This window comes from Grampus griseus (assembly GCF_964374135.1).
Source record: "Grampus griseus genome assembly, chromosome: 3".
In the NCBI taxonomy this organism is placed as follows: domain Eukaryota; kingdom Metazoa; phylum Chordata; class Mammalia; order Artiodactyla; family Delphinidae; genus Grampus; species Grampus griseus.
The window spans coordinates 61407402-61431427 of NC_139019.1; the positions used below are offsets into that span (position 1 = coordinate 61407402).

At 36.0% G+C, this 24026-nt stretch overlaps 1 protein-coding gene across 6 annotated transcripts in view; it reads right to left on the bottom strand.

Annotated features, from left to right (window-relative positions):
- AP3B1 (adaptor related protein complex 3 subunit beta 1) overlaps window positions 1–24026 on the bottom strand; it is a 283649-nt gene that overhangs the window by 235037 nt on the left and 24586 nt on the right. For all 6 annotated transcript variants that reach the window (XR_014296557.1, XM_082651961.1, XM_082651959.1 and 3 more), the window contains exon 2: window positions 2389–2464. Coding sequence is in view for 5 of the 6 variants with exons in the window: in XM_082651959.1 (XP_082508085.1) it covers window positions 2389–2464 (76 nt within the window). In the remaining variant the exon portion in view is untranslated. The remainder of the gene's footprint in view (window positions 1–2388; window positions 2465–24026) is intronic.

Consider the following 24026-nt stretch of genomic DNA (forward strand, 5'->3'; position numbering starts at 1 on the left):
CTGTACCGCCTGAACCATCACCACCACCCCCACAACCCCACCCCATCTGTGGATAAACTGTCCTCCAAGAAACCGATCCCTGGTGCCAAAGAGGTTGGGAACCACTGATTTAAAGTACCAAGCAAGCAGGCTTCCCTGGTGGCAGAGTGGTTAAGATCCACCTGCCGATGCAGGGGACACGGGTCTGAGCCCTGGTCCAGGAAGATCCCACCGCCACGGAGCAGCTAAGCCCGTGCGCCACAACTACTCAGCCTGCACACTAGAGCCCGTGAGCCACAACTACTGAGCCCACGTGCCACAACTACTGAAGCCCACACACCTACAGCCCGTGCTCCACGACAAGAGAAGCCACGGCAATGAGAAGCCCATGCACCACCACAAAGAGTAGCCCCCACTCACCACAGCTAGAGAGAAAGCCCGTGCGCAGCAACGAATACCCAACGCAGCCAAAAATGAATAAATTAATTTTAAAACAGAGAAAGAAAATTACCAAGCAAGCATCTTTTCTATTCCTTGGTAAATTACTCCTTTATAAGTTTGGATCAGCTTCCAACATTGTATCCTTTGTACTTTCAATGTTGTGAATTATCTCCTGGAGCTCCTCTAATGTGAAGATTTTTGGCAGCATCACTTCCTCTGGCATACCTTCGGCCTTTTCATCACAGCTATGTTCCTCATTTATGTTGAAACGCTTGCCTTACTGAAGCTCCTCAAGCTACATATTTAGAGTCTCTCAAAAAGGGGCAATGTCACCATTCCCACAGTTAGCTATTTCTCTATAACTCCAGTTACATTCTATCTGAATTTCATTTCTAGTGTTATTTTCATTTCCTTGCTGAATTTTAATCTTTGTTGACCAAATCCCTCTTTTAATTAACCATTTTTATAAAATGTTAAGTGGGCTTCTCACTGGGAAACAAGTGGGGACCACTACTGCATGCTTTGCAGTCTGTACACAAACTGAATAACATACACAGCGACCAATCACTAAAAATAACTTTGAAAGAAGTAACATGACTGGTCACTGATCATGATGCACATTTGTTATATACATAGTGAGTTGTGGACTGAAGAGTTAGTGATGAAGTTTGTACATTATGCAGTTACTAAGTTAATATACCACGATATCTGAAACTTGAACCGTCTTGTTAGTAGACTGGTGAACTGGTAACTAAACTGTGGTAACTGAAGTTCAAATATCAAAGTCATGCAAAGCAAGAACTACCTGTCCATAAATGCTATTATTTATATGGTATAACATTAATAAATGAAAAATTTACAAAAGAATCTTCAACATTTGCCTTCATTACCAAATGACATAAATCTGATGCAAAAATCAAGTAATTTATAGGTGTTCCACAGATATAATTAGTCCTTGACTTTTATATATTTGATTTTCACAACTAACTTTTGAACAGGACATATTCATACCCATAATCATCTTTCATAAATGGGATTTGGATTTTAGAAAGGAGATTTCAAACTCTCACATGGTGGCATTGTCTGCTGGAAAACAATACTGTTTCAGTTGTGTTTACACCCTACTACAGTAGAGTTTATTTGTGCAATTATGGAAATTTACTACATTTTGACCTTATACAAAAATTTCTGGAAAACAAAATCAGCAGTGGTGGTGAAAAATGCATAGTAAGAATAAGAAAGGTTTTAACGAATTTAATTCCACTGAGACAAGCAGAACTCTTTAGCATCAGACAGTCACTGAATTAAGGCAGTTTTTTTTCACTGTGAACGTGAACTATCAAATACAAAAAAAAAGAGACCAACACAAGTTACAAAACTACGTAAGATTTTATATATAATCAGAAATTTCATTATATTTAATTCTCTGACAATGGAACCCTCTACATAATAACATATCAGTCCACTGTTTGAATTTTACGTTACAACTGAAACTAGAGAAATGCTCTTACATTTACTAGTATTCATTAGAAGTTCTACACTGATAAACTGAATAAAGCATTTCTATTGGTAGTAATGGAATTTGAAAATCAGAAGAAAGCATGCTCACAAGTATTAGGTCATAGAATGACAAAAAAAAATACTTTAGCTCATTAGTATCCCTCTTTGTAGGAAGTCAAAATATTGTTGTATGTAATCTTATTTTGTCTTCAAACTGATTAGCACTCTCTGACAGAAGAAATATCTTAATATTAGAGATACGGAAATTAAAAAACAGAAAAAACAGAATAGGAACTCAAGTTTCTGAATTTTGTCACTTCATTACTTCCTCCAAAACATTTTAGACAGGAAATTTTAAGTTAATAATAAAGGGTAGATTGGTATTTAACATATTTTTTAATATATATTTTTAATATATCACTACTTGTCATTTATCCAAAAGTCGAAATGATCTACTCTTTTACCTACCCCAACAATCCGTTTCATAGCATCCAATTTAGCAGAATCTTTGTTGCTCTCTAACATTTGCTTTAGATCTTCATTCCTATACAAAAGAAAAGAAAAAATTACATATTTAGATTTTTACATTACACAGGTATTAAAACATATAATTTTAATAATATAAGAATTAGAAATAACCTGATGCACAATGTTACATAACTACTTTGTTATTTATAATTAAATATATGTTTCTCATCTAACCCTACCAAATAATATCAAAGTGCTATGCTGTCACAAAGCCCATCAATAAAACAAAAATATAAAACTGTACCTCAATTCTGGGCAAAATATCAACAATCAGAGGCATACAGATTCTCTCATCCCAAAATTTCTCTTGTATAATCAATCAGAAAAAAAGAGATAATAAAAATTCTTGAATGAGCACTAAAATATTTTCATAAGCCAAAATGTAAGATCTTTCAGGACTTCCCTGGCAGTCTAATGGTTAAGACTTCGCCTTCCTATGCAGGGGGTGCAGGTTCCATCTCTGGTGGGGAAGCTGAGATCCCACGTCTCGGGACCAAAAAAACCAAAACATAAAACAGAAGCAATATTGCAAAAAATTCAATAAAGACTTAAAAAAAAAAATGGTCCACATCTTTAAAGATTAAAAAAAGAAAAAACCAATAGCAGTTATTTCTGCTTAATATGACTTCCCCCAAATAAACTGGTATTCAAAAGAGAAATGCAAAGAATTCCCCATAACAGAAAAAAAAAAAAAAAGTAAGAACTTTCTTCAGAATATGTCAAGAAAAGAGCACCGAATGAAGAAAAGCTATGTGTCATTCACACATCCTTTTTTCTCCCTAGCTCGCAAAAAGAAAAAAACATAAATCTGTAGGGAAACCCACATCAATACTCCCTAATTCAAAGAATTAAGTTAAGGCAATTTTAACATGTAAATGAGAGGATGAGGTAATGAACCAGAGCAGTTAGTGATAAGGATGAAAATGTAGGACAGATTCAGGAACTTCTTGGAAGTTGAAATCAGTGAGATGCAGTGACTGAATGTAAAGGATAAGACAGGCACTCAGTAAGGATGCCCCCATTCCCAGCTTGGATGACCAAGCAGATGATGATGTTACCAAGTAAGATAACTTTGCTGAAGTGGTAGGCATTTTCTCCTTTCCAAAGCTGCTTGCTATACAAACATCCTTAAAAGATAATTTAGAACAAAAACAATCAATGCCTTCATATAGACAGGCTGCAAAAAGGAGAAAAACCCACACAGAATTGCCTCCCAGTATTTTTTTTTTTTTGGCTTACAACTGCTCCTATTCTTCAAAGTGAGCGTTCCCCCCAGCAATTAAAAAATCCCTCCCAGCAAAAACAAAATTCATAATTTGTAATATCTAATCATTTTTCCTTCAACACAGAAAAACATAATTTTTTAAAGTTATTATATAGCTAGAAAAGAGTTCTTAGACTTGACACCAAAAGCACAGTCCTTAAAAGGGAACACTGATTAATTAATTTCATCAAAATTTAAAACTTGTTGGGCTTCCCTGGTGGCGCAGTGGTTGAGAGTCCGCCTGCCGATGCAGGGGACATGGGTTCGTGCCCCGGTCTGGGAAGATCCCACATGCCGCGGAGCGGCTGGGCCTGTGAGCCATGGCCGCTGAGCCTGTGCGTCCGGAGCAGGAGAGGCCACAACAGTGAGAGGCCCGCGTACCGCCAAAAAAAAAAAAAAAATTTAAAACTTGTTCCAGAGAATTCTCTCTTAAGAAGAAAAAAAAAAATTACAGACTGGCAGAAAATGTTTGTAACCACATATATGCAAAAGACTAGTATCCAAAATATAAAAAGAACTCCCAAAACTCAACAGTAAAAAACAACCAATTCAATTAGAAAAGGGGCAGAACACATTGTTACAGACTGAATTGGTGCCCTCCCCCAAAGTTCACACACTGAAGCCCTGACCCTCAATGTGACATTATGTGGAAATAGGGCCTTTAAAAAGAGGTAGCTAACATTAAATGAGGTCAAAAGGATGGGATTCTAATCCCATCTGGTGTCCTAAGACAGAGAGTGGTGCACATGCACAGAAAAAAGGCCATGTGAGAATACAGTGAGAAGACAGTCACCTGCAAGGCAAGGAGAGAGGCCTCATGAGAAAACAAACTTGCCAACACCTTGATCTTGGACTTCTAGCCTCCTGGAAGAACTGTGAGAAACTATGAGAAATAAATTTAAGCCATCCAGTCTATGGTATTTTGTTATGGCAGCCTTAACAAACTATTACAGATTCTGGTAATAAGAAGTGAAGTGTTCATGTAATAAATACCTAAAAATGTGGAAGTGGCTTTGGAACTGGGCAACAGGTAGAGGCTGGAACAGTTTTGAAGTGCATGTTTTTTTTTTTTTAAACATGCATTGAAGAGACTGTTGGTAAATATATGGAGTTAAAGGTGATTCTGATGAGATCTCAGATGGAAATGAGGAACATACTACTGGAAACTGGAGGAAAGGCAATTCTTACTATAAAGTGAAAAGAACTTGGCCCAACTATGTTCCAGTGTTTTGTGGAAAACAGAAGTTAAAAGTGATGACCTGAATATTTAGCCGAGGAGATTTCTAAGCAAAGTGTGAAAGCCACAGCCTGGTTTCTCCTTACTGCTTACAGTAAAATGAGAAAGAAAGATAAATTGAAGGAATTGTTAAGCAAAAAAGGAACTAGAACTTGAAGATTTAGAAAAATCTCAGCTTATCCATGTTGCAAAAATCAAGCAAGTGTCTTCAGAAGAGAACACCAGAGAACACTGAAAAATCATTTGATAACGAAATCACGGATGCCCCTCGTGGATTTAATCAGACATCTCATCTGAAACCAGGAATAGAGATGGGATTATACCAGCAGAGACACTACCAGTTTGGACTAAAAGGAAGAGTTGGGACAAAACAAAGGAAAGCTGGATTCTACAGGACAGGACAATGTGAGGACACAGAGAGAAGACAGCCATCTGCAAGCCAAGAAGAGAGGCTTCAGAAGAAATCAAACCTGCCAACACCTTGATCTTTAGTCCCAGATTCAAATGTGAGAAATAAATGTCTGTTGATCAAGCTACTCAATCTGTGGTATTTTGTTATGGCACGCCTAGTAAACTAATACAGACATCAACAAACAATTCACTGAAGGAGATAAACAAATGGCAAAAAGCACATGAAAAGATATGCAACTTAATTAGCCATTAGCAAATTAAAACCACAGCAAGATATCACTGCACACATATCAGAATGGCTCACTTAAATAAAATAGTGGCAACACCAAATGATAGTGAGGATGTGGAAGAACTGGACTGCTCACATACTGCTAGTGGGCATTGTAAAAGGTTATAGCCACACTGGCAGTTTAGCAGTTTCTTATAGAACTAAACCTGCAATTACCATACAAGCCAGTAATTGCACTCTTGCGCATTCATCCCAGGAAATGTTAAATTTATACTCACGCAAATATCTGTATTCAAGTATTCATAGCAGCTTTATTCCTACTAGCCAAAATGGAAAAAACCCTTCTGGAAACAACCCAGATGCCCTTCAATCAGTGGATGCTTCAACAATCTGTGGTACACCCACAGCATGGAATACCACTCAGCAGTAAAATGAAACAAGCTATTGACATCTCAACAACTCTGATTAATCTGCACAGAAGCATACTGAGTGAAAAAAATTAATCCTAAAAGGTTACATACTGTATTACTCCATTTATACAACATTCCTGAAATAACAAAATTATAGAAATGGACAAAGATTAGTGGTTGCTGAGGGTAAGGACAAGAAGCGGGAAGTGTGGATATAAAAATACAATGCAAGAGATCCCTATGGTGATGAAACTGTTGTATCTTTACCTTTGGGGTGGCTACATGAAACTAGATATGTGATTAAATGAGAACAGAATACCACCCCAACACACACACACACAAATAAGTACAAGTAAAACTGGAGAAATCTGAACAAGACTGGTGAAGTATGTCAATGTAAACATCTTGGTTGTGATATTGTACTATAGTTTATCGTTGAAGGAAACTGAGTAAGGGGTACACGGGATCTCTCTGTATTATTTTTTATACCTCTATATGAATCTACAATTATCTCAAAATCAAAAGTTAATTAGAAAAAAGTTATATGATAATTACAACTCATTTATAAGAAGAGAAGGCTACTTTTTAAAACGGTCAAAAGATTTGAACAGATATTTCACAAAGTAAGATTAAGAATACCACTAAGTACATGAAAAGATACTTAAGGTCATTAACTATCAGAAAATGCAAATTAAATGAGATACCATTACACACCCATGAGAACAGATGAAAGACAATGACAATAACAAATGTTGCCAAGACTGTGGAGCAACTAGAACTCTCACAGGCTGCCAGCAGCAACGTAAAACAGTACAACCACTTTGGAAAACTGAGAGTTTCTTACAGATTTAAACATAAATCTACTATGTGATCCAGTCATTCCACTTCCCAGAGAAATAAAAACATATTTCCACATAATAACTTAAATGAATATTCATAGCAGCTTTATACATATTAAAAAACTAGAAACAATCTAAATGTTGATCGCATAATGTCATTTAACATACACTGGAATACAACCCAGTAATGAAAAAGAAATAATCATTGATACATGCAACAAGATGGATGAATTCTCAAAATCATTATGTGAGTGAAAGACACCAGACACAAAAGAGCATAATTTAATTTATTTAAAGTTCTAGAAAATGCAAACTAATCTGTAGTGATAAAACCAAGATCAGTGGTATCATAGGCAAAAAGAAAAATGGACATGAAAGGAACATTAAAAAATTTCTTATTCCATAAGAAGATGGAAATGTTCTGTATCTTCTTAACTGTGGTGGTGATTTTACAGGTGTATACATCTGTCAAAACTCATCTAGTTATAATCTTTAGGTGGGTGATTTGTCGTATGCAAATTATACCTCCATAAAAATGATATTAAAAAGTCTCACAGTGTTTTATTCACATGTGTGAATAAGACACTAATCCTCCAAAACAAGACTAAAAGTCATATATCTATTTCTGAGAAATACATTATTAAGGATGAGATAAACCACATTTTCATACTCTGAAATTAGAGTATCACATTTAAGCTTCAAGCTTAACTCAAGAATTTATTTATTTATTTATTTATTTATACAGGGTTTTTTTTAATGTTTTGGTTTATTTTATTTATTTACTTTTGGCTGCATTGCGTCTTCATTGCTGTGCGTGGGCTTTCTCTCTAGCTGTGGTGAGCAAGGGCTACTCTTCATTGTGGTGCGTGGGCTTCTCATTGCGGTGGCTTCCCTTGTTGCAGAGCACGGGCTCTAGGCATGCAGGCTTCAGCAGTTGTGGCACACAGGCTCAGTAGTTGTGGCTTGTGGGCTCTAGAGTGCAGGCTCAGTAGTTGTGGTGCACAGGCTTAGTTGTTCCGCAGCATGTGGGATCTTCCCAGACCAGGGATTGAACCTGTGTCCCCTGCATTGGCAGGTGGATTCTTAACCACTGCACCACCAGGGAAGTCCCTTATTCAAGAATTTAAATCACTGAATTTTATTTTAGGACGTCAAAGGAAAATTCTCTTAAATGACTGTAAGAAAATTGATAAGAAACTAAGACTATAGTATTACCAACAGTAATTAACTACTTGTACTAGTTATTAGTTTATGATTAGCAATTTTTAACAGTTTCTACAACAAACTCTCCAGAAAAGAGATTTAAAAATTTACTCCACATAGCTCCTTCATGCAATATGGTTCAAGCACGCACGCGTGCGCACCAACACACACACACACACACACACACACACACACACACACAATCAGAAGCCCTTTTCATCTCAGCTTAAGCTTTAAAGTAGGTGACAAGAACTTCCTTAACTACTCCAAATAGATAGCCTTGACAGAAAAGCTTTACTTTGTACATTTTACAAATTTAGGCCTAATGTAGGCAAGTAAGCACTTACCAATAATGAATGACTGATCATGTGTTATTATGGGCTGAGTTGTGTCCCTTCCGAAATTCCTATGTTAAAATCCTAACCCTCAATACCACAGAATATGAATGTATTTGTAGATGGAGTCTTTAAAAAGGTCATTAAATTAAAATAAGGTCAACATGGGTTGGCCCTAATCCAATAGGACTGATTTTTTACAAGAAGAGCAGATTAGGACAGATACACAAAGACGAAAAGATGATCATGTGAGGGCACAGCAAGAAGGTGGCCATCTGCAAGACAAGGAGAGAAGCCTCAGAGGAAACCAAATCTGCCAAAACCTTGATCTTAGATTTCTAGTCTCCAGAATCCAGGGAAAATATATTTCTGTTAATTACGCCACCAAGTCTGTGGCATTTTGTTATGGCAGTACTAGCAAACTAACATATAAGTTAAATGTTTCAAACTGTCATGGCAGTAAAAAATAAATAAGTAAACAAATGGAAGTTAAGTATATTTTTCCCAAAAAGAGTAGAGGCAATGGGATTTACTATGAAAAAAATTTCCCTTTCTTTCCAAGCAGCTCATAAAATTAAATGCAATGGTGACCACTAGCAGGACACAAAAATAATTAAATAATTACAATAACTACTTTTCTCTAATTAAAAATACAGCTAGACAATATATAAATAGTAAGACAGGAACATATAAGAACTACATCCGAGGATATACATCTACCAAATATAAAATACTATAACTGTTCTCTGTAATGAATTCAGAATCCCTTCTTAAAACTTCTTGTTCTTTCACATTGCACTATTAACTGAAAAGGAACAAAAATCAATGAAACCACAAATGAGGTTTTTTCCTTTCTAATTTTTGCTGTTTTCCTATTTTACTTACTGACCATGTAGACTTTTACGAATGAAAAAAGTAAATGAAATTTTTTTAAAACTTTGGAGGAATAAGAAAGTGAAAAAAGCTTAAGTAATTAGATAAGAAGTAAATAGAAAGAAAATGTGACCACACATATACATGTCAAAAAAAGAAAGAAAATTCATTTTCTCATGTCTGATCCCTTTTTTCCCCAAGAGTGTTCCACCAATCTTCTCCACCAGTGTTATCTGGAGAGAGAAGTGAGCAATAAAGAATAATGAAGTGTCAATTTTTAGAACATTCCAACCTCTAACCCCAGGTGCAATTATGTTCATGGCCTAATGGAAACTTGGTTTGTTCCTCTAAAGCTCAAGATGCCACAGTCCCCTTCCCAACCACCTTTAGGTCCTGACCCGCTCTCTCAAACTAAACACAAGAAAACACGAATTCGATATTAAAGCCAAAGGTTTTGCTCTTCACGTTTAACAGAAAAGATGGTCTTCAAAACCAATACAAATATCTTTTGTGTTAACTCACGTAGAGAGCTATTAACTTTGAGGTTCAGAGAAAAGAGACAAGAAAATCCTAGGCACTGTTTCAAACTGATGTAATATTCAACTTCTCAGATATGTCATAAACACCTACTGAAAATTCTGATATAAATTACATATCTCTACACAAATTCCTGTCTGCTTGTCACCAAAACAGTAAAGACTGGGGGGAAGTTAATACCATAACACCTAATTTACCCTCAAAATATGTTCACTTGTATTGAGCATTTTAGGTCTATCTCCTTCGTTATATGGATTCAAATATGGCCTATTAACATGTATTACTACATTAATCTTAGAAATTGAAAAATTCTTTTTGCTAAACATCAGAAGAGTTGATTCAAAATAATGCTGAATTAGTAATATTTTCATTAACTCTTTACCAAAAACCAATGTGTTTCAATTATTTTTTAATTTACCTAGTTCTTCATTTACCTATTTATCTGTATGTAGCTATCCAGCTTTGAGCATTAAAATACCAACTTTATTTTTACATAAGTGACATCTTGTGGTGTTAAGCGGTATAACTTTTCCTTTCATGATCCAAATATGCCTTTTTTTATAGTTTCAACGACCAGAGAAAAATATGTAACTGGAAGGTTAAAGGAAATCTTACTATTACCAAGAAGTCACTTTTACTTTAGTACCACATAAAACAGTAACTATAATCGAAAAGCAAATTTTTACCAGTTACCTTTCAGAATTTAAGAAGTCGCAGGGCTTTTACATTGTATAAATTACCTCTTTTTAAAAATATCTGTAATTCATAACTCATTAAAACCTTCTACTCCTTTGAAAGGCAGTGTAAATTAAGGGGAATATTAAACTATGTAGCACTGTACACTCTCTCAGTGCTTCTCCAAGTATGATCTGAGAAAGACTGGTCCAAGAACCATTGCCAATCCACAAATTTTTGTTACTAATCCATAAGGAAATACAAAAAGAAACTGAGAGCAAGCATTTAGAGCAATTCAACAGTGTAATTTTATATTTTTGAATCTAATAGAAAATTGGGGCTTGCATTTTGCACATATTTTTCCATTTCGTTTTTCTAGCAATTTATTTTTTATTGTATTTTGCATTCATATCCATCCACAATGGATTGGAAATTAAAAAAAAAAAGGCCCTTCACCAGTTTGAGAGCACTGCACTACACAATTACTTCCTTCTCCCTCAAAAGAATCACCAAAATGTGTGTACTACAGAAAGCAACACCTGAAATTTAAATCCAGGAATGATGGATTAAGAAAAGTGATAAGGAATAGTGATTTACAGTTGGAGGTACATCCCCAAAAGGATGCATCAAAATCTTTGAAAAGGGGAGGGTTGGATCTTTCTTAAGCCCTACCAAAAAATTCTAAAACATGGGCACCTCTTCATGCTTTGAGAACTACTTAAATGAAAGATGCTTCTACTCCAAGAGGTCCACTGTATATATGAATAGTTATGCAGAAAAAAAAAAGTTGGGAATAAGAGAATTTACTTTTTTCTAGCGTTATGCATCTAAAGGAACTGGCCTTCATAATTAGTTTATGTGCACAAGGTGAAGGCTTAGTAACTTTCAGTTCATTTAGGGTCTATATGTACGTCCCTTGGATGACACTCAGAACCTTATGCAGTTTTTGGCACAAAGTATTCACTTAATAAATACAAGAGTAAGTAAAACCAGAAAACTCCATCTACCTAATCATCCATCTATTAAGCCTCTAAAAGGAGAAACCATAAATTATCCAAGTAAATATGAACTTTTCCTCCTACAGTGTTCACAGAACTAAAGAAAGAATAGTCTACAATTGCTATCGCAACATCATCAACCCTTGGTAATCTTTTTCTCTTACTCCTCTATTAAAACTTCTCTCATAAAAGTAACAAATAATTTCCTTATTTAAAAATCCAATGCAAAAATCTCATGAGTACTTTTTGGCTTTTTCTCACTTTTTTAAAAAAATTTTTATTGGAGTATAGTTGCTTTACAACATTGTGTTAGTTTCTACTGTACAGCAAAGCGAATCAGCTATACATATACATATATTCCCTCTTTTTTGGATTTCCTTCCCATTTAGCTCACCACAGAGCACTGAGTAGAGTACCCTGTGCTATACAGTCGGTTCTCATTAGTTATCTAGTTCATACATAGTATCAATAGTGTATATATGTCAATCCCAAGCTCCCAATTCATCCCACCCACCCCCCTTTCCCCCTTGGTACCCATAGGTTTCTTTTCTATGTCTGTGTCTCTATTTCTGCTTTGTAAATAAGACTGTCTATATATGCGTTAATATATGCTATTTGGGGACTTCCCTGGTGGCGCAGTGGTTAAGAATCCACCTACCAATGCAGGGGACACGGGTTCAAGCCCTGGTCTGGGAAGATCCCACATGCTGCGGAGCAACTAAGCCCATGTGCCACAACTACTGAGCCTGCGCTCTAGAGGTGGCAAGCCACAACTACTGAGCCCGTGTGCCACAACTACTGAAGCCCGTGCACCTCGAGCCCGTGCTCCACAAGAGAAGCCACCACAATGAGAAGCCCATGCACCACAATGAAAAGTAGCCCCTGCTCGCCGCAACTAGAGAAAGCCCACACGCAGCGACGAAGACCCCACAGAGGCAAAAATAATAAATAAATAAATTCATTTTTTAAAATACATATATATATGATATTTGTTTTTCTCTTTCTGACTTACTTCACTCTGTATGACAGTCTCTAGGTCCACCCATGTCTCTACAAATGGCCCAATTTCATTCCTTTTTATGGCTGAGTAACATTCCATTGTATATATGTGCCACATCTTCTTTATCCATTCCTCTGTTTCATGAATACATTTAGATTATTTGATATAATTGACCACTACTCTTCCATCTTTAAATTCCTACCTTAGAATCTGTAATTCTCTATTCTCATTTGGTTCTCATTTGCACTTGTGACACACAAATGAGAAAAAAATGGCAAAAATCCTTGCCCTTGTAGAGTTTTCATTTAGTAAGTAAAAAAACAAACATAATAAAAAAGTAAATTTTACAGTCATGAGATGAGGGAAAAATAAAGCAAAGGGAGATAGAATGCAGGAGGGAAAGGAGGAGGTAATTTTATACAGGGTGGTCGGCATAGGCTAAATAAAGAGACATCTGAACAAAGATTTGCAAGTGAGGTAGTCAGCCATTCAGATACTGGAGGGGAGGAACAGGGAGGAAGAGCACTCTAGGCAGAGACAATGAAGGAGGGCAAATAATACTAAAGGCTTTGGTGTTTACTCTGAATGAAGTCAGGAACCATTGGAGGGTTCTGAATAGAGGAGTCATAATCTAATACACATACAGAATCATTCTGGCTGTAGGGACTACAGAATCTGCCCATGGTGCTGTAGCTTGTAAGATACTTAGTCTGCCACAGAAAACGACTATAAAAGCTGGAAAAAAAAATAAAGTCATTTTCTCAAGGCACCGGAGATCAACCCATGCAGGCAGGACTTAAGGGGCCAAGATCCTGGAAAGAAAAGAAGCACACAAAGTGCACTTTTTATTCACATCAGCTTTTTTCCCTGACTGCATTTCCCCAACTGCTATCTGGGAGAATAGAACCCAAGGAGAAATGACAGTTTTAAAAGACTGAGGACACAAATGTTAAAGTTTGGGGCCACCAAAGGCAATGGAACTTGAAGGGCGAAATTACAGAGGAGGGAATCAATGAAAAGGTACACAAAAATCTGTGTACAAACTCCCTTCAAGTAGTTGACTACATTTTCACAGGGCAAGATTCTGGGAAATCCAGCAGAAAACAACAGCAGCTGGGAGATTAAATACCTGAGCAGAGATTTCAGGAAACACACATTGTTGGGAAGAGAAGTTGGAAATCAAGTCTCCCAGGTAGAGAGGCGCTGATAAATACCCTGGCCTTTCAGTTAAGACCACAGAAGGGCCACAACTGAAAAGTAAGGATATTCCCTAGGAGTATAAGAAAAACTGAAATAGACAAGACCTTTAAAAGCCTAAAACTGAGCTTAAACAGGATCAAAGTGATCTGCTAGAACTCTATCTACCTATCAGAAAAAAAACACAACTCTCTTTGGAAGAAGACAGCATCTAGAGACTCGTCAGTTTTCTTATCTTAATTGTCTAGCATCTGATCAAAACTTAAGAGACATGCTAAAAACAGGAACAAATGACAAGAGAAATAAGGAGGGAGGGAGGGAGGAAGGGAGGAAGGAAGGAAGGAAGAAAGGAAGGAAGGAGAGAAGGAGAGAAGGGAGAGAAAGAGAACAAAAGGAATAGAAACAGATCCATGGGTAATTCAGATACTACAGTTATCAGATAGGGACTTTAAAATAACTACAATTAATATGGTCAGGAAAATACAGGAAAAGATGGACAAAAGAGACAAAATGATAAACAATGTCATTAAAGTAGGAGAATCTATACAAAATAATCAAATGAATATTCAGAAATGAAAAGTACAGTTTATGAAATTAGAACTCATTAGATAGGTTTAACAGCAGACTAGAAATAGCAGAAGATAGGACTATTGAATGTGAAGGCAGGTCAAGAGAAATTATACAATTTGAAGCACCAAGAAATAAAAGAATGGAAAACACCAAACAGCACATCAGAGACACGTTGAATAGGGTCAAAATATCTAACATACTTTAAATTAGAGTCCTAAAAAAGAGAGGGGAGAGAGAAAGAAGGGGACAAAAGCAACATTTCAAAAGTTAATGGCTAAGGGCTTCCCTGGTTGCGCAGTAGTTAAGAATCCACCTGCCAATGCAGGGGACACGGGTTCGAGCCCTGGTCCAGGATAATCCCACATACCATGGAGCAACTAAGCCCATGTGCCACAACTACTGAACGTATGCTCTAGAGCCCGCAAGTCACAATTACTGAGCCCACGTGCCACAACTACTGAAGCCCGCGCACCTAGAGCCTGTGCTCCTCAACAAGAGAAGCCACCGCAATGAGAAGCCCGTGCACCACTATGAAGAGTAGTCCCCACTCGCCGCAACTAGAGAAGGCCTGTGAACAGCAACGAAGACCCAATGCAGCCAAAAATAAATAAGTAAATAAATAAATTTATATTAAAAAAAATTAACAGCTAAGAGTTTTTCCAAACTTATGAAAGATGTAAACCCACATATTTTAAAATCTTAAGAAAACAGGAAGAACATAAAGAAAACTACACGAGGCCTAGCATAGCCAAACTGCTGAAAATCAAAAGACAATGAGAAAAACCTTAAAAGCATGTAAGAAGAAAACACATTTCCTTAAGGAAAGGGTCAAGAAACCTTTTTAGTAAAGGGCCAGATAGTAAATATTTTAGGCATTACAAGAGGCCATACCATCTCTTGTGATTGCAGAGTAAAATCAGCTATGTACAATACATAAATAAATGGGTACGGCTGTGTTCCAATAAAACTTTATTTATACAAATGGGCAGACCATAGTTTGCTAATTCCTGTTTTAAAAGGACCAACAATAATACTGAAAGTCAACTTTTCAACAGACTTTATAGAGGCCAGAAGACAATGAAATGACATCTTTTAAAAGCTGAAAGAAAGGGCTTTCCTGGTGGCGCAGTGGTTGAGAGTCCGCCTGCCGATGCAGGGGACACGGGTTCGTGCCCCGATCCGGGAAGATCCCACATGGCCGCGGAGCGGCTGGGCCCGTGAGCCATGGCCGCTGAGCCTGCGCGTCCGGAGCCTGTGCTCCGCAATGGGAGAGGCCACAACACAACGGTGAGAGGCCCATGTACCGCAAAAAAAAAAAAAAAAGCTGAAAGAAAAAAGGCCAATATATAACTCTATACCCACTGAAAATACCCTTCAAAACTGAAGGTGAAAAAAGTGGTTTCCAGACCAATAATTGCTGAGGATCTGCTGCCAGGACATAAAAGGATATGATTTCAAAAGGAAGATAAAATAATTTGAAATTTATATGCAATTTGTATGTATTCTAAATTTATAGTTTCCATCTATAAAGCAAAACTTGATAAAACTAATAGAAAAAAAACATGTAACCACAATCATGATTTGCAATTTTAACATACCTCACTTAGACAGAACAAGCAGGTAAAAAATTCAATAATGATGCAGAAAATCTGAACACAAATAACCAACTTAACCTGACATACACAGAACTATATCCAACAACTGCAGAATAAACATTCTTTTCGAGTACACACAGAACATTTACCAAAATAGACTATATGCTGGATAAGATCTTAAATTTCAAAGGTCTAAAATCATATAAGGTATGTAGAATCTAACTAAAAATCACTAACAGAAAATTAACTAGAAAATGCTCAGATGTCTGGAAAGATAAGCAACACACTTCAAGTGACCTATGGACCAAAGAAGAAATCATCAGGGAAATTAGAAAATATTTTGAACTGACTAATAAAACTGCAACATTTCACAACTCATGAGATATGGCAAAAGCAGTACTTAACGTAAATTTATATTTCTAAATGCAATATAAAAGAAGAAAGATTGAAAATCAATATTCTAAGCTTCCATTTCAGGAAACTAGAAAAAGAATAGCAAATTAAACTCAAAGAACAAGTAAATAAATAAAGAATAAGAGGAGAATTCAATACAATAGAAAGCAAACTACAATAGAGAAAAATCAGCAAAACTAAAGGTTGGTATCTTTCAAATAGGTTGTTATGAAGACTTAATGAGATGACTGTAAAGCACTTATCACTGGGCCTACCTAGCACATTCATTTATTCAGTATCTACTAGGTTCCATGAACTGTTCTAAGTACTGGGACTTACATTCTAAGTGAGAATGCAGTGGGGTGGGGCAGAGGCGACAGGGAATGACAGAAATGAGTGAAGAAGGAAGGAAGAGGGAGGGAAGGAGGGAAGAGAGAGGGAAAGGGAAGGAAAACAAAGATAGAAAGACAAAATAAGTACTATCCAAATAATTAAAATAGGGTAACACAATAAAGTAATTCTGGGCAATCACAAAACACTTCTATGGGTAACGGTGATCAATTAAGCTGAGATCTCAAATGACAAGGAGACAATCACAGGAATTTTGCAAAGATACTATGGCAGGAATAAACATGGATATATAAAGACCCAAAAGAAGGTGTACAAAGTGTCTATAAATGTAGACTATGGATGTTTTCTCAAGTACACTAAACACACAATAAATATTAGTTGACAGAATAAATGAACACAGGCTATATGCTAATCGTGTTCCTTAGAGGGATACAGAAAAACTCTTAAAGTTTCACTGGATTCTCATTGGTCATGGGCCCCAATAAAGATTAAAAACTAGGCATACATCTTCCATGTATGCATACCATCTGTGCATGTTTTAAAAACCATAATGCTACACATATATCACAGGAAATCTCCATATTTGTCAAACCCTTTACCAAAACCCTCAGCTACTCATCCTGTTGGCAGCCAACAGGAAGTACATACTACTTTTGCTCAGGATATAAGGAATACCTTCTAGAATGTGACTACTCATCCTTAAAGTTTTAAAAGAAATGTCACAGAGCCACTTGATTTATAGATGCTGAGACAAAATACTGCTTTGAACAGGCAAATGTTCTTTTTCACTGTTTAAGAGCACCATAAACCAAAGATGCCACTTTCGGTAAAAGATTAAAAGATTGGGGGAGTCTCAAAAGCCATTAAAAATTGACAAATATAGGGCTTCCCTGGTGGCACAGTGGTTGAGAGTCTGCCTGCCGATGCAGGGTACACGGGTTCATGCCCCGGTCCGAGAAGATCCCACATGCCGCGGAGCGGCAAGGCACGTGAGCCGTGGCCGCTAAGCCTGCGCGTCCGGAGCCTGTGCTCCGCAACGGGAGAGGCCACAGCAGTGAGAGGCCCGCATACCGCAAAAAATATATATATAAACACAGAAAATTTTTAAAATTTGCACTAAAACTAACTGCTATAAACTAAGTCAAAAAACAGGTAAAATGAATTTGGGATTCATCTCATAGGAGGGCTAATTTCCTTAAAATACACAGGGCCCTTAACTAATCAATAAGAGCTGATCCAATAGGGAAATGGCCAAAGGACATTTGAAAGTATTTCACTGAAAGAATAAACCAATAAATATGAGAGGTGGGACTTAATGCACTGACAATTATAAAGACTCAGTGTAATAACATCTTGCACCTATAAGACTGGCAAATATTATGAAATTTGATGGTACCCAATATTGGCAAAGGTGTAAGGAAAACAGACTTTACTGTTAGTGGAGGGAGAAAACCTCCACTAAATTACCTTACCTATCTCTAAGGTAATTTAATAAGATCTATCCTAATTAAAAATGCAATAAACTTTGACCAACAACTCTATCTGTAGGAATCTTTCCTACAAATAAATTCATACAAATACGCAAAAATTTATGTTGCAGTATTTCTTATACTCAACAAAAAGTGAAATCAATCAATCAAATACTCTTCAAAAAGAGAACTAAATAAATAAAAGTAATACTGGGAAATATTACACAGTAGTTAAAAAGACTGAAATAGTTTCATATGCTGATATGGACAGGCCTCCAAGATATGTTAAAGGAAAAGCAAAACACATAGAGAATAGGATATGTATTATCATTTAGTTTAAAAATTTTTTTCTAGAAGGATACACAAGAACTTTTTCATTGTGGTTATCATGGGGGTATAGGAATGGGGGATTTAAACACTTTCTCTATTACTAACTAGCCACTAACATGCCTTACATTTATGACATATAATTAACTTATTTAGCCACCTGATAGTGGTATTGCTCTCTAAACACAACTTTTAAGTATACCACCACAGAATTAGGGAACAGCAGAACAAGGAATTAAACTTGAGTCTTGTTTTCAAACCAACATTCTTCCCATTTATAACATTGCTAGGAACTTCTAAAGTTGAGTATATTAAGAAAATATTTCAACTTCCAAAAAACAAAAGTCCAGGACCAGATGGCCTCACAGGTGAATTCTATCAAATATTTAGAGAAGAGCTAACACCCATCCCTCTCAAACTCTTACAAAAATTGCAGAGGAAGGAATACTCCCAAACTCATTCTATGAGGCCACCATCACCCTGATACCCAAACCAGACAAAGACACTACGAAAAAAAGAAAATTACAGACCAGTATCACTGATGAATATAGATGCAGAAATCCTCAACAAAATACTAGCAATCAGAATCCAACAATACATTAAAAGGATAATACACCATGATCAAATGGGATTTATCCCAGGGATGGATGCAAGGATTCTTCAATATATGCAAATCAATCAATGTGATACACCATATTAACAAATTGAAGAATAAAAACCATATGATCATCTCAATAGAGGCAGAAAAAGCTTTTGACAAAATTCAACACCCATTTATGATAAAAACTCTCCAGAAAGTGGGCATAGAGGGAACCTACCTCAACATAATAAAGGCCATATACAACAAACCCACAGCAAACATCATTCTCAATGGTGAAAAACTGAAAGCACTTCCTCTAAGATCAGGAAAAAGACAAGGATGTCCATTCTCGCCACTATTATTCAACAGAGTTTTGGAAGTCCTAGCCACAGCAATCAGAGAAGAAAAAGAAATAAAAGGAATACAAATTGGAAAAGAAGAAGTAAAACTGTCCCTGTTTGCAGATGACATGATACTTTACATAGAGAATCCTAAAGATGCCACCAGAAAACTACTAGAGCTAATCAATGAATTTGGTAAAGTTGCAGGATACAAAATTAATGCACAGAAATCTCTTGCATTCCTATACGCTAATGATGAAAAATCTGAAAGAGAAATTAAGGAAACACTCCCATTTACCACTGCAACAAAAAGAAATAAAATACCTAGGAATAAACCTACCTAAGGAGACAAAAGACCTGTATGCAGAAAACTATAAGACGCTGATGAAAGAAATTAAAGATGATACAAACAGATGGAGAGACATACCATGGAGACATACCATGATTTTGGATTGGAAGAATCAATATTGTGAAAATGACTCTACTACCCAAAGCAATCTACAGATTCAATGCAATCCCTATCAAGTTACCAGTGGCATTTTTTACAGAACTAGAACAAAAAAATCTTAAAATTTGTATGGAGACACAAAAGACCCCAAATAGCCAAAGCATTCTTGAGGGAAAAAAGTGGAGCTGGAGGAATCAGACTCTCTGACTTCAGACTATACTACAAAGCTACAGTAATCAAGACAATATGGTACTGGCACAAAAACAGAAAGACAGATCAATGGAACAGGTTAGACAGCCCAGAGATAAACCCATGCACCTATGGTCAACTAATCTATGACAAAGGAGGCAAGGATATACAGTGGAGAAGGGACAGCTTCTTCAATAAGTGGTGCTGGGAAAACTGGGCAGCTACATGTAAAAGAATGAAATTAGATCACTCCCTAACACCATACACAAAAATAAACTCAAAATGGATTAAAGACCTAAATGTAAGACTAGACACTATAAAACTCTTAGAGGAAAACATAAGGAAGAAAACCCTTTGATATAAATCACAGCAACATCTTTTTTGATCCACCTCCCAGAGTAATGGAAATAAAAACAAAAATAAACAAATGGGACCTAATGAAACTTAAAAGCTTTTGCACAGCAAAGGAAACTACAAACAAGATGAAAAGACAACCCTCAGAATGAGAGAAAATATTTGCAAATGAAGCAACTGACAAAGGATTAATCTCCAAAATATATAAACAGCTCATGCAGCTCAATACTGAAAAACAAACAACCCAATAAAAAAATGGGCAGAAGACCTAAATAGACATTTCTCCAAAGAAGACATACAGATGACCATAAAGCACATGAAAAGCTGCTCAACATCACTAATTATTAGAGAAATGCAAATCAAAACTACAATGAGGTATCACCTCACACCAGTTAGAATGGACATCATCAGAAAATCTACAAACAACAAATGCTGGAGAGGGTGTGGAGGAAAGGGAACCCTCTTGCACTGTTGGTGGGAATGTAAATTGATACAGCCACCATGGAGAACAGTATGGCCGTTCCTTAAAAAACTAAAAATAGAATTACCATACAGCCCAGCAATCCCATTACTGGGCATATACACAGAGAAAACCATAATTCAAAAAGATACATTCACCCCAATGTTCATTGCAGCACTATTTACAATAACCAGGTCATGGAAGCAACCTAAATGTCCATCGACAGACGAATGGATAAAGAAGATGTGGTACATATATACAATGGAATATTACTCAGCCATAAAAAGGAACGAAATTGGGTCATTTGTAGAGACGTGGATGGACCTAGAGACTGTCATACAGAGTGAAGTAAGTCAGAAAGAGAAAAACAAATATCGTATGTTAACACATACATGTGGAACCTAGAAAAATGGTACAGATGAACCAGTTTGCAGGGCATCTGCAGAAATAGACACACAGATGTAGAGAACAAATGTATAGACACCAAGAGGGGAAAGTGGCGGGGGTGGTGGTGGTGGTGGGATGAATAGGGAGATTGTGATTGATAGGTATACACTAATATGTATAAAATAGATAACCAATAATAACCTGCTGTATAAAAAATAAAATAAAATTGAAAATTTCAAAAAAAACATTTCAAGAACTGTAAAATAATATTAGTATAAAATCCGTAGCCTAAGGCGCTACAACACTTCCTAATCTATAATCAACCACAAGAAAACTGCTGCATTCTTTTTTCTCTTAAATTCAAAATTTTTATGAAAAGACAACTGATCACTGGAACCATAATAAACACTAATTCTAACTATTCTCAGTAGTAGTCTAAAACATCTGAGATACACTTCTGTTTAAGTCAAAATAAATTTTATTTTCACTGACATTACTTTGACTATATTTGGTTAACATTATCTCATGTAGATTCATCAGTTCAAAATTAATTAGTATTACAGAATAGTGTATTCCATCTAAACAATTCATCTTTGTTGGCTCACATGCCTCACTGCTACTGGCATGCCACTGTAATAATGGGCATGGTGCCACAGTAACAGATGGGCATAAATACAGACATGCCAAAGAATCAGTGTGTGCATCAAGTTTGAGTATTAGTATTAGATTTTCCTCCAAGAAATTCATAAATTATAGTAGAATAATATAAGTTTTCTACTTCTATGTTAATACGATATGCCAACTCAAAGCCAGATTAATTTCTAAATCCTTAAAAAAAAAAAAAACTTTCCAAGGCCACAGAAGGCAAGTTTTCCATCTGCAGAGTTTGGATCAGCCTTTTGTATAGGGAATTGAGGAAACCAATATGCAATCTCTACCTTAGATCAGCTTTGTCCCTGAAGCACTTCAAAATCTCAGTAAAAAATTCCGTTTTTAAGAAGTCACTTGGCACTGTTACAGGATGAAAAAGTTCTGGGGATCTGTTGGACAACAATGTGAATATAGTTAACACTAATGAACAGTACACTTAAAAATGGTTAAGATGGTAAATTTTTATGTTACATATGTTTTTTTATCACAATTAAAAAGTCACATGACCCTGTCAAGTTTCCTGATGAAGGTAATGTAGGCCTAGAAACAGAGAAAAGGTCCTACAATGTCCTACTTGACAGGAAAAAAAAATCTAAAAATGCAAATCACCGAAGTTTACATGATTATTTAAATTTTGCCATCCGTTGAACAACTATTGTCATTTTCGAAAGATTAATTTATTTCCACATATGGTTTTAAATTTTTGAAATATAAAACATACGATATTGACCAGATTATACTGAATATTTTTATAATTTTTACATTAATGAAAAGTTTTAAAATACTAAGAATGCTAAAGAAGGGGAAAAAAATCAGTCGTGGTCACTATTATCCAAAATCATTTGTTAAGTATTGTACAAGGTTCCAGGAAAGATGGCTCTGTGTGTGTGTGTGTGTGTGTGTGTGTGTGTGTGTGTGTGTGTGCGCGCGCGCGCGTGCGCAAAGAAAAACTATCTCCTTCCAGGAATTTAACCACATTTTCTCTTTAAAGAAATGTTCAAGCATCCAATCACCTTGGGAAAACCAATCTGTTGTTTTATACTTGTTGATATTGACAGATAGGCAGAAACTACAAGAACTATGAATTTTTAACTTTATTTAATTTACTTTTAATTAACCCTAGCATTTCTACAACATGTAATGTTAAATATAAGGCATCTGTTTTTATTTTATTGAAGTACATAAGAAGTGTTTGTAAATTTCTCACTGCCCCTGAAGGCTATGAGCTCAGATATTCAGAACAGTGTTCCAGACTTCTGGATATAAAGACCTAGGTAAAATTTCAACAAAAATTCTGGGTAATGACCTAGGGTGGCCCACTTTTTTGTCTGCCAAATAAAAATATAACAAAAACTACCCTCCTCATAAAATAAAGTAGAAAGGATGTTTGCAGTAGCCATTTGTATTCCTTTTGTTATCTGACTGCTCACGTTATTCTGGGCCAATATTACAGTGACCTTTTCAGTAATCACAAACATATCTCAAGAAGAAATTTTTCACAGAATTTGATTAAATCTAATGAAAAGTGCAATTCCTTAGTAACAGACAACTATGTATATTGCTCCCTCACATTCTCAAATATACATTCTCAAATACATAATAGCCCTTATCTCCTCCCCCTGAAAGCCAAAGTTCTTGGAAAAGTGCTCCTCCTTTACTCACTTCTCTCCCACCTGTCAATCCTCTGCAATCTGATGTTCCCTAACACTGTTGTTACTACCACGATCACCAACCTTATCAGTAAATCCAAGAAACACTACCTCTGACTTTAGTTTACTGGGCTACTCACCAGCAGCTGGCACTGCTGACCACTTAACTCCTTCCTGAAACCCTCTCTTCCTTCAATTTCTGTTAAAGCAAAACATATGTAAGTCCCTCTTCTTTTAGGAAAACTGTGCTCCTTCTCTAAGAATAGACAACTTTAAAGCAACAGGATACCTATCAGCAAGACTGATGGCTAAGCAAAAAGTTTAAAACAAATATATATTTTTTCATTTATACTATCTATAATCATTATTCCCAAATCCTTGATAACCACACAGAAGAAGTGGCCTAGTGCTTATTAACTTCATTTATTTTTATGTAGTACACATTAAAGATACTATATGATTTTGTATTTTCAAGTACTTGTGAAATATAATTCAGAAAAACAATAATGTCAAATTTAACGATAATTTGAAAATTAAAAACATAAAGCAATGGTTAATGTGAAAATTAACAATGATTCTAAACTTTTAAGTTGAGAAAGGACATTA